This window comes from Diospyros lotus, chromosome 2, assembly GCF_014633365.1.
Source record: "Diospyros lotus cultivar Yz01 chromosome 2, ASM1463336v1, whole genome shotgun sequence".
In the NCBI taxonomy this organism is placed as follows: domain Eukaryota; kingdom Viridiplantae; phylum Streptophyta; class Magnoliopsida; order Ericales; family Ebenaceae; genus Diospyros; species Diospyros lotus.
The window spans coordinates 35,745,929-35,758,251 of NC_068339.1; the positions used below are offsets into that span (position 1 = coordinate 35,745,929).

General features: G+C 36.7%; 1 protein-coding gene across 6 annotated transcripts in view; it reads left to right on the forward strand.

Annotated features, from left to right (window-relative positions):
- Positions 1-12,323, forward strand: part of LOC127794269 (serine/threonine-protein kinase ATM) — a 156,270-nt gene that overhangs the window by 42,633 nt on the left and 101,314 nt on the right. For all 6 annotated transcript variants that reach the window (XM_052325239.1, XM_052325240.1, XM_052325241.1 and 3 more), the window contains exons 20-26: positions 76-263; positions 765-1,368; positions 1,493-1,564; positions 1,763-1,927; positions 5,469-5,594; positions 5,853-5,980; positions 6,619-6,775. In XM_052325239.1, the coding sequence (XP_052181199.1) occupies positions 76-263; positions 765-1,368; positions 1,493-1,564; positions 1,763-1,927; positions 5,469-5,594; positions 5,853-5,980; positions 6,619-6,775 (1,440 nt within the window). The remainder of the gene's footprint in view (positions 1-75; positions 264-764; positions 1,369-1,492; positions 1,565-1,762; positions 1,928-5,468; positions 5,595-5,852; positions 5,981-6,618; positions 6,776-12,323) is intronic.

The following is a 12,323-nucleotide window of genomic DNA, read 5'->3' on the forward strand; positions in this document are numbered from 1 at the left end:
TTTAATTATTTTCTTCTCTGATTTTGTTTGGCTTTTGCTTTTACCCAATTTTGATTTTTATTGTTAATTTATCAGGTTTCCCAGTCCCAGTACCGTCAGAGTGTACGTCTTCCCCATCAGTTAAGAGATTCACTGCTTCGTGAGATGGAGACCTGTATTGTTGAAGCTCTAGGAGATAAAGAATTTGACAAGATGCTTCTATCTGAAATTTTCTACACCTGTGCTCTCTTATCTAATTTCATGTTTTGTTCTTATATAACAAGGTTAGTCATAACCCTAAACCCTAAATTTATTGATGCTCACGGGTTAATCCTAGAAATGCCTCCCATTACTCATCTATGATAGCTTGGTAGGGTTTCATTTATATTATGGTGCAATTCCTTGTCTGGTTTGCTGTGTTGTATAACCTGTATTAGATAGTATGTGGAATTAGTAGGTTTTTCAGTGGGCAATCTATTATTCTTTATATTATATATACTCTATACTCTCTGTTGTAGTTTGTTGCATTTTACTTATATGTTAATAGTGTATAATGTTTAACTTAGGGTGGAGATGCTATTAGACATTCAATGTGGTATTTCTTGTCATTGCCTTCAATGTAAACTGGCTATACAAGACTGAGCAGATTGACATTGCCTTTTCTCATCATTTTAGCCTTTAGTTTGAAGTTAACATGATTTCAGCATGCACATGTTTTGTGATCTTCTGTCCCTGCCACTTTTTTGTTGAGTTTCTATATATCCTAAAATTCTGCCCACTGCCAGGGTAAGAGAAGAAGTTTCACCTTTCCTTACTAAAATAGGGCAGAGCTTATCAAAACTGCTGGATTGTGCTGTTTGTGGCATTGAGAAAAGTTATAATGATGTGAGAAATAGCGGTTTGAGGTCAAATTCTATTTTTGACTGCACAACAGCCACAATTTCTTCATTCAAATGTTTTCTTTCATCTCCTCTGTTGAACAAATGGAGAGATGAAAATGTTATCGACATTATACTCCATAGAGAAATAAGTCAGTCTATTGAGACGCTCTTGAAAACTTTGGCCAAATTATACGAAGAATGTTCTGGAAGTGGAATGAATTTTCAGTCGGACATGAACCTGCCTGGCTCTTCTGCTCTGAGCACCACTTTTTCAAAATCTTCATCGAGTGGCAGTTTAAGTATGATTACAGACATGGAGTTGGATTTGGATGAGGATTCTAAAGATGCTGATGTTAGAACAGTCAGCCGTAAACCTTGTGATGGCATTTCGGTGGCTGGGACTTGGAAGTTTGACATGATATCACTAATTGTGCGTTTCTTCCCTGTTTTACCAGTTGTTACATGGGAGATATTGTTTGACCTTATGGACAAAGAAAATGATGGAAGTGTAAGTTATGCACTAGGTTAATTTGTTTTATTTTTTTTGCATTTTTCAGGATTGTTATTTAGGGTTGCCATGCATACTTTTGTCTGATATAAAGATATTTTTTGATGCTTTTATTCTCTTTCAGGTCTTGGAAAACATTTTGTTAAATCTGTGCCAACATCCTTATTGGTCCTCTTCCAGAGAGTTTACTGACCTGGTACTATGATAAGCTGGGACACAGGATTTAGATTTTAGAAACTTAAGATGTGAATATGCAACTGTGTCTGCCGATGATCTGCTAAAACATGAAAATTGCTTCAAGCTATTTGTTACTTGGTGACATTTGGATCCCTTTAAGGATATTTGTCACCTTGTTTGATTGATTATTCATGCTGTGGAAATAATTTTTTTGCAGGTTACATCGATGAGCAAGATTATTGATTTAAGGGCAAGCCTTAAACTACCGTGTTCTAGTATCCTATCTGCTATTCACAATTTGTTAGAGATGTTAAATTCCGTTGACACTTTCGGGAAGGACAAAAATGTTACTCCATCTTTAAAGGAAACAATGTCTGAGCAGGTATCGTTTTTTTATTCAAATTTTTTGTTCTGGAGTGTTTTTAACCAAAAGCATTGTGCACAGGACTGATCTTATGAAACCCAGTGCCTTAGCCTATGATAGAATTGTGGCTTTAACAAAGATTTCAGTATGAACTTGTGGTTTGAAACTGAGTGGCTTGCTTGTTAAAAATCGAATATGGTAATGCACTTTGAAAAATTGTTGCTTGAGTAGGCACCGCAACTTACTAAACTCCCATTAGAGCTGGAAGGAAAAGTTTATTGGAAGATTATAAGATCGCTTTGTTATATGTCACGGAATGTTTGGCAATAAAGCATTGACACGTGCAAAATATGAACCTGATAGAGATGAGGATGCTATAGTATATGTGTAGCCATACAGGAAAGGATAGAACAAAAATGAGGTTATCCATCATGAGGTTGGAGTGGCTCTTATTGATGATAAGATGCATGACATAGAGTTAAAATTGTTTTGTCAATGTGAGAAGAAGATTGATAAATGCTTTTGTAAAGAGTAAATGGAATCAATGGAGTTTTCAGCAAAGGAGGTAGAGGAAGACCAAAATAAACGTTGTAAAAAACTTTTGGGTATGCTATGCATTATAATGGTCGTATAGATGATATGACCACATATAGATATGATATGATTAGATACTTAGAATGCATGTAGCCTATCCCACTTTCTTGGGTTAAGGCTTGATATGTTGCTGTAGTAAGTACAAAATCACTTAAAGTCATTGCTACACCTTAAAAAGTAAAATCATAGTTTGAACCACAAGTTCACCATGATATCATGGTTTGCAATCACTTTATTGCAAAAGGGATTGGGTGTGGTTGCCTTTTCTTCAAGGTTGTGTTTTGAAAGTTCGATCTGTATTGAACTATTTTTGCTTAAGATCTCCTCAGAATGCTTTGTGTAAAAAATACTTAAGAGTGGTGTGAAATATATGTTGGAGGAATTTAGGAAGTAAGAAAAAAAAAAAAAGTATTAACCAAACCCTTGGAGGCAAAGAAGTGAGGGTAATCTCTTACTGGTTTGCTAATGGTTGGCTTGTGAACCTTGTGAGGTGAGACATGTTTTACAATGTCAGCATGAGATTCTGGAAGTGCTTGTATTTTACAAACTATGCCTCTCTCTTGGAGTTTATAGATGATTCAAGCATTCCTGGGTCTATTGCATGACTTAGTGAACCTCAGTTTGTCTCTTCTACCAAATGAGTCTCCTTCCAATTGAGCTGGCTTTCTTGGGGATAGTGAAAAAATAGAGAAATAAACTAAATAGAACCCTTTATTCAAGTAACTTAGAAGCAGTTTACTCGATTAAGGGAGGCTTACTTGTTGAAGGGAAGCTTAATTTTATTGATCTCACGAATGGGGTATTTATACAAGAAATATCCTACAGCATCCCCTTAAAGGTAGGAAAGAATTTAAAAAACATTAGAAGATAAAGTATATCAGTTACAACAGGTCTTATCTCTTGATTCTAATCTCCAACCAACCTTACCCCTAGTCGCAGACATAAGATAAATGATTAGCATTTAGACTTTGAATCCTCATCTTTTTATTCTCGATATTCCAGATAATTTGAATTCTTCAACAGATAGACATTCCCTTTAACTTGGCTTAAGGCCCTGCTATTGCTTAAAAGAGAAAAAAAATCTTCTATTGGACATAATTCCTGATAAATTCTTTATGCAAACATCCTTCATGGAACATAAACTGTTCTGAGGCGTAAGAACCTTATTCATGAGGTCCTTTCGGAACTTTCTCAACTGGGGCTAGAAGGCGTTGTCAGCACACTTATCACCTCCTGCTTGAGGGCCTTGACCAGTGAGAAGAAGAGAGAGGCTCACCAATCACCATAAAAGAAAAGGGACAAGACTTTTCTTTCAAGGGGTTTGTACCTCACCTACGGGTGTTCACCACGTGACTGCATTGAGGATGATGGCTTCCTTGGCACTCCCTCATAATGGGAAGTTTTCTTTTGACATTTTTACTGCAAAGGAGAAGAAACTGCCTGTCCTTGTTCAAGGACTGGTGCCCTATAACTGGTGAGCTTCCTTATTCGAAAAACACTCCTCTCCCTGTAGCCTAGGTAAAGACTCTCTTGCATGCTTTAGATTGCATGAATTCCTCCTTTCCTTTCTCCTATCTTTTGTAGTCTAGTCTGATGACTAGTTGGTCCTATTGTACTTCCTGAAGAGCATTACCCACCTGCCACCAATCCTCCCACAAGAAAATAAGAATAAAATCCAATACCACACCTGAGAATGAAGTTGAACAAATATCTAGTCATGTTCTTTCTATAGCAGACTTTGAGCATGTGAAAGAACTTATCCACTTGGCTAACTTGCATGTGTTTAACTTACTTTAATCGTGATAGCCATTGTGGTGACTGATATGCACAATCAATTTTTCTTGGTCACCACTAATGCTTCTTGTTAATTTACCCCTTGTCCCGAAAACTTAAAATGAATGGGAGGGGGCCCACTGATATATATTAAGCTTCCCAAGAGACACATGTGGAAACAGGTGCACTAAGAGAGACAGAATGAGAGTGCACACAAACATGAATTGTGAGAAATGCACATAACAATTTTTTTTTTTTTTTTTTTCTGTAAGTGAGATTTATAGAACAAAACCAACGCTGAATCCTGTACAAATCAAGGCCAAGGCATACCCCGGACCAACCAAAAACCAGGGGCAAGAACACAACAACGATCACCCTCTGGGCCAAAAGATGAAAAAAAAAAGAAAAAACTAAAATAAGAAAAACATGGGAAGAAGCACATAACAAAATTTAATCTGATATTCAGTTATCACTTATCTCAAAAGCTTAAAATGTTAGGAAAGGGGCTCAACAATGTATATCAAGCTTCCCAAGACTTGTTAATATTAGATTCAGGTCAACAACAATCTTCTCTGAAAAAGAGAATCCAGTGTCAGTTCAACTTCCAAAGTTGATCTTTAGTCAACTATACCTTGTCTAGGCCTATAATCGGTCTCTTAGTCAACTACTTGGTTGACTATCAATGCTCTGGGCAACTTTTTTTTAACTTTCCATCTGTTCTTGTACCCTTATTTTCCATCAACACAAATATTCACAAAAATACATAATTAAATGCTCCAAATTAGGCATTAACATTATGGTAGCTGGGTGCACACCTGGAATATCTTACAGCCCTTCTTGTATATGGAAAGAATTTAACAGCACTTACTTGGAGGTGATGGTAAAAAGAACAAATGGAGAGATTTGACTCAGTGTCTCCCAAAAGTAAAAGGTCCTACTCCGTGTTAGCCACCAATTAGCATAAGCTTTATTTAAGTGTGTGCTTATGTATTATTTGCTACTTTTGCATACTGCATTGATGTGTTTCTGCTCCAAACCTTTTTGTTGCGTGATAGAATAGTTTTACAACCACTTTTATTTGTTTAGTCACAATGGTGTGATGTTGAATAGTGGTCACAGTACTTTATCTTGTTTTGAGGATATATAAAGAATGATCATCTTATGCATTGATTTGGTTGACATTGGTTACCAGAGCCTAATTTTTCTTGGAGATCTATTAAATAAAGTTGCAGAAACTGATCTCTTTGATTGGTCTGGTCGCTCGAAGCTGATTGATTGCATATGCAATTTCATCTTACTAAGACCACAGCTCGGTCAGGTGATTATCATAATATTGATTCCTTGTCTTAAACATGATGTTTTGATTGTGGAATTTATCAGTGTTTTCTAGTTTCTCTTGCATGCTTAATTCACTCTGCTCCTCCTTTTGTCATTTTGTGACTTAGTTAATGATTTCCAGATTTAGAAAGTAAGGGGGAAGTTGGCATTTGCCTTCCATTTTTACCGGTTATAATTGATTACTGCTCTCATTTTTTCTGTCATTGTCTTGCTTGGTGCGTCTAATGTACCCCAAAAGGCCATGATTGAAAAGCTGCTTGTGATGCTCCGAGATCCTGATTACCGAGTCAGGTTCTGCTTGGCAAGACGGATTGGCATTCTTTTCCAGACATGGGATGGCCATTATGAACTCTTCCAAGATATATGGTGGGTAAAAGGAATGCGTATTTTGTCAGTTGGTATTATCATTTGTGTTGGACGATTATTTAGCCTACTAATTGAAAATGAATTAAAAGACCCTCTTTTGTACTCTTTTAGGAAGAATTGTCTCGACAGTATTATCTGGTTATTTGGTTGCAGATATTATATGTTTTTGTTATTTTTTTTCTTCTAACATTTGCACTTTGTGTTGATTTGAGTGGTGTGCTTGTGCTTTCACTTTGCGCTTAAGCTCTAGAAGGCCTTTGTGCTTGAGTTTTCTTAGATCCTTTAAAAAGCTTTTAGATGAGATCGTGGTGAACAATTCGACACCTTATTTTTCTGTATGCCTTCCAATATATAATTGATTTTAAAATTATGAAAACTGGGTTAACATAAGGGCCTACTTTTCAATTTTGTCTTGTATTATTTTATAATCATCTGTTATCCAAGGAGTTTGCAATAAGTAAAGGGTGAAAGTGCTGAAATATGGGTTTTTTTTTCATGTTTAAACCTTCTTGAGTGTTGTGTGCTCTATTATTTGCTCATGGTACTGCATATTCTCATAAATTGCATTCTGTTTTTGAATTCCATAAATTTGTTGCTTAAAGTGTTGATGCATTTTTCCCCTGCCTGTGCAATTTCAGTTCAAATTTTGGTGCAAAGTTGGTGGTTTTCTCAAGAGAAAAGGTTGTAACTGGCAAAGAGGTCTTATCTTCTGGTCCCCAGCCTCGTCCTGCAATGGAAACCATTATTGTCACTCTTATGCATCTTGCATTCTTCAGTGAGAAAATAGAACTGGAGGTATTCTGGATTCTTTATCTTAAAATACTCTTTGAAGTTAGCTCTGTGTTTCTGCCTTAGTTTTTATTGTTTGATGAAGTTGACCATCTACCAAAGCTGCAGGGCTTATGAACATGTGAGATGAAAACTGATTGATGCCATAATTTTTACTGTTTCTTCCTAATGACAGAAGTTTATAGCAAAAGGGAGGCTAAATAAAACTTGATAAAAAAAACTTTTTTAACCATGACATGGGATCTCATGGCCTTATAAAAGATATTGTCTTGGACAGAGATGATTGGTGAGATAGAATCCATGTAACTGATTGTATCTAGTAAGATAAAGGCATTGTTGTGATGTTTTTTGTATGCCTAATATATATGTATAAATGTCAATCTATAGATGTATATAGTGTTATATATGCATACATGTATATATATTTGTATATAAATTGTATGTGTGTATATAGATTTATAAGTATCTAGGATAATCGTCATTACATCATAATCATCATCACAAGCTTTAATTCCACTACATGGGTTTGGCTATATGAATTTTTGCTCTCCAATCTTTGTTTTAAATTCCCGTTGAAAGATTTGTTGATTTTTACCTTGGCTCTTGACTACCTAATGCAACCCTTTTCATTTATATAGACTTGGAACTGGCTGTGGTAAGATGGAATACCTTCTACACAAGAAATGTTGAGGGGATTACTCGACCTCCTAGTGAAATTATGTATATATATTTTTATAAGTACAATATTTTTTATGTGATAGTAAAATTCCATTAAAGTTAGAAGGAAAATTTTGTAAAATGGCTATAAGGCTAGAATATGAGCGTAATGGAATTGAGATGTTATGATGGATTTGCAACCATATAAGAAAAAATAAAATTTGAAATAAGGTCATTCTTAATACGGTTGAAGTGGTTGCTATTGAAAATAAGTTGTGTATCACGCAAATAAGATACTTTGGTTTTGTTAGGAGAGTGGATGGAATGAAACAAGTCCTTGGCAAAAGAGATAGAGGAGGATCGAGAAAACCTGGTGGGACACTCTTAGATAGGAGTTGGGTTATAATGTCCTAATAGAAAATATGACTATGTATAGAAATGATTGAGGGCTAAAATCTTTGTACCCGACCCCAACTAGTGTGATCATAGCTTGATATGTTGTTATAATATATCCACATATGCATTTGCATATATGTATATGATGTGAATCTCTATAGGTTTATGTATACGTGTAGATGTTTGTGTATACAAGTAGATTACCATATTATTATATTTTATTTTTGTGTGTATCTGCATACATAATTCCATATCCTATCTATTCTTCAATATTTTGTATGTATAGTCAAGTTACGTGTATATCCATGAGAGAGGCATAGTTTACTTTAAATATTGTAACACACATGTATATTTTGATAATATATATGCAGATATATGTATATAGTATGTGCGTACATAATCAATATATGTATGTGTGTATATATTACTTATACACGTGTACATAAACATATATGTTAAAGATAATCATTGTATAAGAAAAACATCAGATCATATCATATAAGTTTAAGTTTAATTTTAGATTACATTTATCTTTATTCTGGTTAGGGTTTATCTTGTTAATCATCTATAAATACTTTGTATTGTCAACAATACTGTCATCAAATTCAATACTGTTTATTTTCCATATTTCTTTTAACATGGCATAAGAGCCTTGTTGATTTGTGTTCAGAGTCTTATGTTTTCTCAAACACGAGATTGATTATGATCAAACCCAGTTTCTTCTGTTTGTCTTTGTTTTGTTCCAACTTAGTTTCAACATGTTTTATTTCCTCCCTTGCGTCTCGGCTTCCAATTTCTATTTAGTGTCTATTACTTTAATTGGGTTCCTATCCGACCCACTTCTCAAGTTCGTCGCTGCTCAAAAGTCTCCATCGTCTAACTCCAATGGCGATTCAACATTGGTTCTCCAGTCACTGGAACTTGCCGATGAAACTAGAAGGACTCTCTGCTGTGGACCCCGTCACTGTCATTAAAGAAGGCCCCCACCGCTGTCCAGACTCTTTCTAGCCACATTGCTGCTGACCCATCGCTTCTCTTGCTGCCCTGACTTGATTTGGCCACTATGGTTACGACTGAACAGTTGATCTAAGCAGCTGTCTGTCACTGTTGCCTTGCCACCATGCAGAGTCATCTTCTTCTCTTATCACCGTGTTTGTCCTTCCAACTCTTTCCTTCTCTATTGGGTTTCCTTCATCAATGAGTTTTAGTGGCTACATCATCCTGTCTATCACTGATTAGTGCCGATCATGTCATCTCCACTGCACATATCAAGATGATGAAGAAGATGCCCAGAACTGGTTCTGCCCACCTCAGCAAGGCTGGGTTCTTCACCCAGATCTGCCTCCATTCTTGAGCTCTGGTTGTCTTCTTCGGTAGCATTGCCACCACTCAGCTGCTCTTGCCTTGTCAATTGCTCATCTCCATGGTCTCTCAGCCTAGTCATCTTCAATCTGGACAGTTCCCCCTCACAACCAATGGGTCCTTGTTGCCGGCACCAGATATCCATCGTTAATGGCTGCTCTGACACCTCTAGATGCGCATCCGACGATTTGATCTGGTCTAGTCTTCTACATCGAAACACCTGGTCTTTGCTATCTCTTGAATCAGGTCCCCTCCTTCGTGTGAATGCAAAATCCAATCACTGGGTTTCGTCAAGGGCAAATGGCATCATCTGATTCAGCCACATTATTGCTATACAAAAATCCCGGAACAACACTTTTTTCCTTTGTTTGACACCTTTGTTCTAGCTGCAACTTAGTCTACTTTTACAGGTAATCTCTGGATTAATGAGTTCTTTCCAGCTGTGCCTCTCTCCAACTGTGTGTCTTTGTGATCGTGCCTTTTATCAGCCGCATATCTTTCCAGTTGCACCTCTCATCAGCCGTATTGTTGCTGCTTTCTCCAGCCAGAGGCACCATCTGTCATGAAGTCTAAACAGTGTGCAGCTACTAATTCATCAATGCAGTTTCTTTCACGAATTGGAATTCAAACTCAATTTAGCTAATTTCTTAGCTTCTTGAGTTTGAGGGGGGAATGCTGAAATAATCCTCATATAAGAATCAAATTAGATCATTTCCAAACTAGATCATATCATATTAGTCTAAGTTTAATTTTATATTAGATTTATCTAGATTCTTGTTAGGTCTTATCTTGTTAATTATCTATAAATACAATGTATTGTCATCAAATTCAATATAGTTTATTTCACATATTTCTTTTAAATATATATATATATATATAGAAATATATTTGCTAGCAAACATAAATTTGCATATGTATGTATGTTCTCTTTGCAAGTATAAATATCTGCACATATATAAGCTTATATCTATATTATATGTATATGTCTATTCATGTATGTCTATATGTATATATGTTTGTGTATATATTGTTATATATACACATCCACATGCTTGTATACTTTTGTTTTTGTATGCATAAATATAAAATGATAGTGTGAGATTTATTTCCTTCCATGTATTTAGACATGTATAGAATGTGTATATAGTCATATGGTAATTAGCTGACAATAAGGGTAATTAGCACTGTTCTAAAATGTGGCTTAGGCATTAGGCGGCCCCTGGTCGTCGTGATTACGTGCAAATCAGCACCCGTAGGTGCCAAGCTCTATCAATTGGGCCCAATTGTCGCCTAGGCAGCGCCTAGCAGCCTAGGTTGCCCAGATGCGTTTGGATTTCCTCTATTTCCCCTTTCCCTTTTATATCCTCTCGTTGTGGTTTCAGTTCGTCTCTAGTAGACTCGTCGATTTCTCTCTCTCATTGCCACCGTCGTTGCCGATCGTCCTTCTCATCCATGTTCTTGATGCCTATCTCACTATCAGTTCAGCCACTCTGCCACCAATTGTCTTGTCGCTTTCTCTCTCTCTCGTTGTCACCACTGCCGTCGCCAATCGTCCTTCTCAGCCATGGTCTCGCTGCCTATCTCCCTGCCGGTTCTCCCTCTTCTTCCTCCTGTCTACAGCTGAGGCCTAACTTCGATTTTCAGCTCTTTCTAGGTTTGAAGCTTATTTTATCATTTTTGCAGTTCTTCTCTAGAAGCTTCGATTTTAAGCTCTCACCCTAGAAATTTGTGTTTTCATAGGATTCTAGGGTTTGCAGCTAGTTGTTGGATATGTGCACAACTGAACCTGCAATTGGATTCTGCTAGGTGTAAATAATTGAGCATTGTTTGAGATTCTTAAAGGTTTATTTCGAAAGTAAGATTTTGAGGAAAAGTAGAATAATGAGCATTGTTTGAGCTGTATTATTCTCAAACTTAACAGAATAATGAAAAACAGAATGGATGCTGCTTATATACACAGAAGCTATACACAACAATCTTTAATAATGTGCGCTAACACAAAGCGCACATAATAGAGAGAAAGAGCAGGCAAGCTAACTACCAAGATTAACAATCAGATAAAATATAAACAGAGTGAAAGACAATAAAAACAAAACATAGCTTCCTTTCACAAATTCTTCACTCAACCCACTTATAAAGCTCGAGACGAAATAAGCCTCTGTGAGGTAAGGATAGATTTACTGAGTGTTGACGAGAAAACATCACCATAAACCCTTGCAATTGCTCCCTGATCTGCACTCCCATTTCCTCACGAATTTGACTGATCGCTCTATCTAATTTGCGATCAATGGATATGATTACCTCATGGTTGCGATTGAATCCGAGCTCCAACTGATCCACTCTTGCCTACAGATTCGACACTGTGGAGCCAAATTGCTGTAGCTGCATCTCCATGTTCTTCATCCTCGTACCCTCCGCCATCCTTTTGAATTCACAGTAATCGGAATTTGCTTGGACTGGCTCTGATACCAGATTGTTAGGTCTAACGGATCTGACAGGGATATCTCGAAAATTCCGCAAGGAATTCTGGAGAGTTATGTAGGAGACTTGATCGGAGAGAGAAGAAGGAAAGAGAGAGAAAGAGAAGGAAATTAAGAGGGAAATTCGAGATTCAATTCATTCATATCTCCCTTGGATGAGATCCGTCTCTATTTATACTGATCTTCCCTTAACAGTTGAAATTCTCCCACCTAAGTACGACTTGTATCCTAATTGCTAGCTCCATTTGCAACAGGCATGTGCGCATTTAGTTATTCTGTTTCCCTCCTAATCTCCTGAGTTACACTTCGTTATTTAAGTGGTACATGTCATGGCGCTCCAAAACGGTGTCATTTTGGCCTCCTTGTGCTGGAATTAATTCCAACATTTTCCTGCTTGTGCGCACGCATGCCCCTTGGATCGAACCTGCCACCTCCAGCTGCCCAAGCCTTCCCCTGCGTGCGTGTGCCAACCGATCTATAAGCTTTCTCATTTATATATATGCATAAATCACACTTAGACCCCAAAACTTCCAATCACTTCTGCATTCAAAAATACAATAAATTTTAATATCCTCCATTAAATTCCTCAAAACCACAATTATTCAATAAATCGTAAATAAATCATTTCGAATACAAAATGAATTACTATTATAATTTAC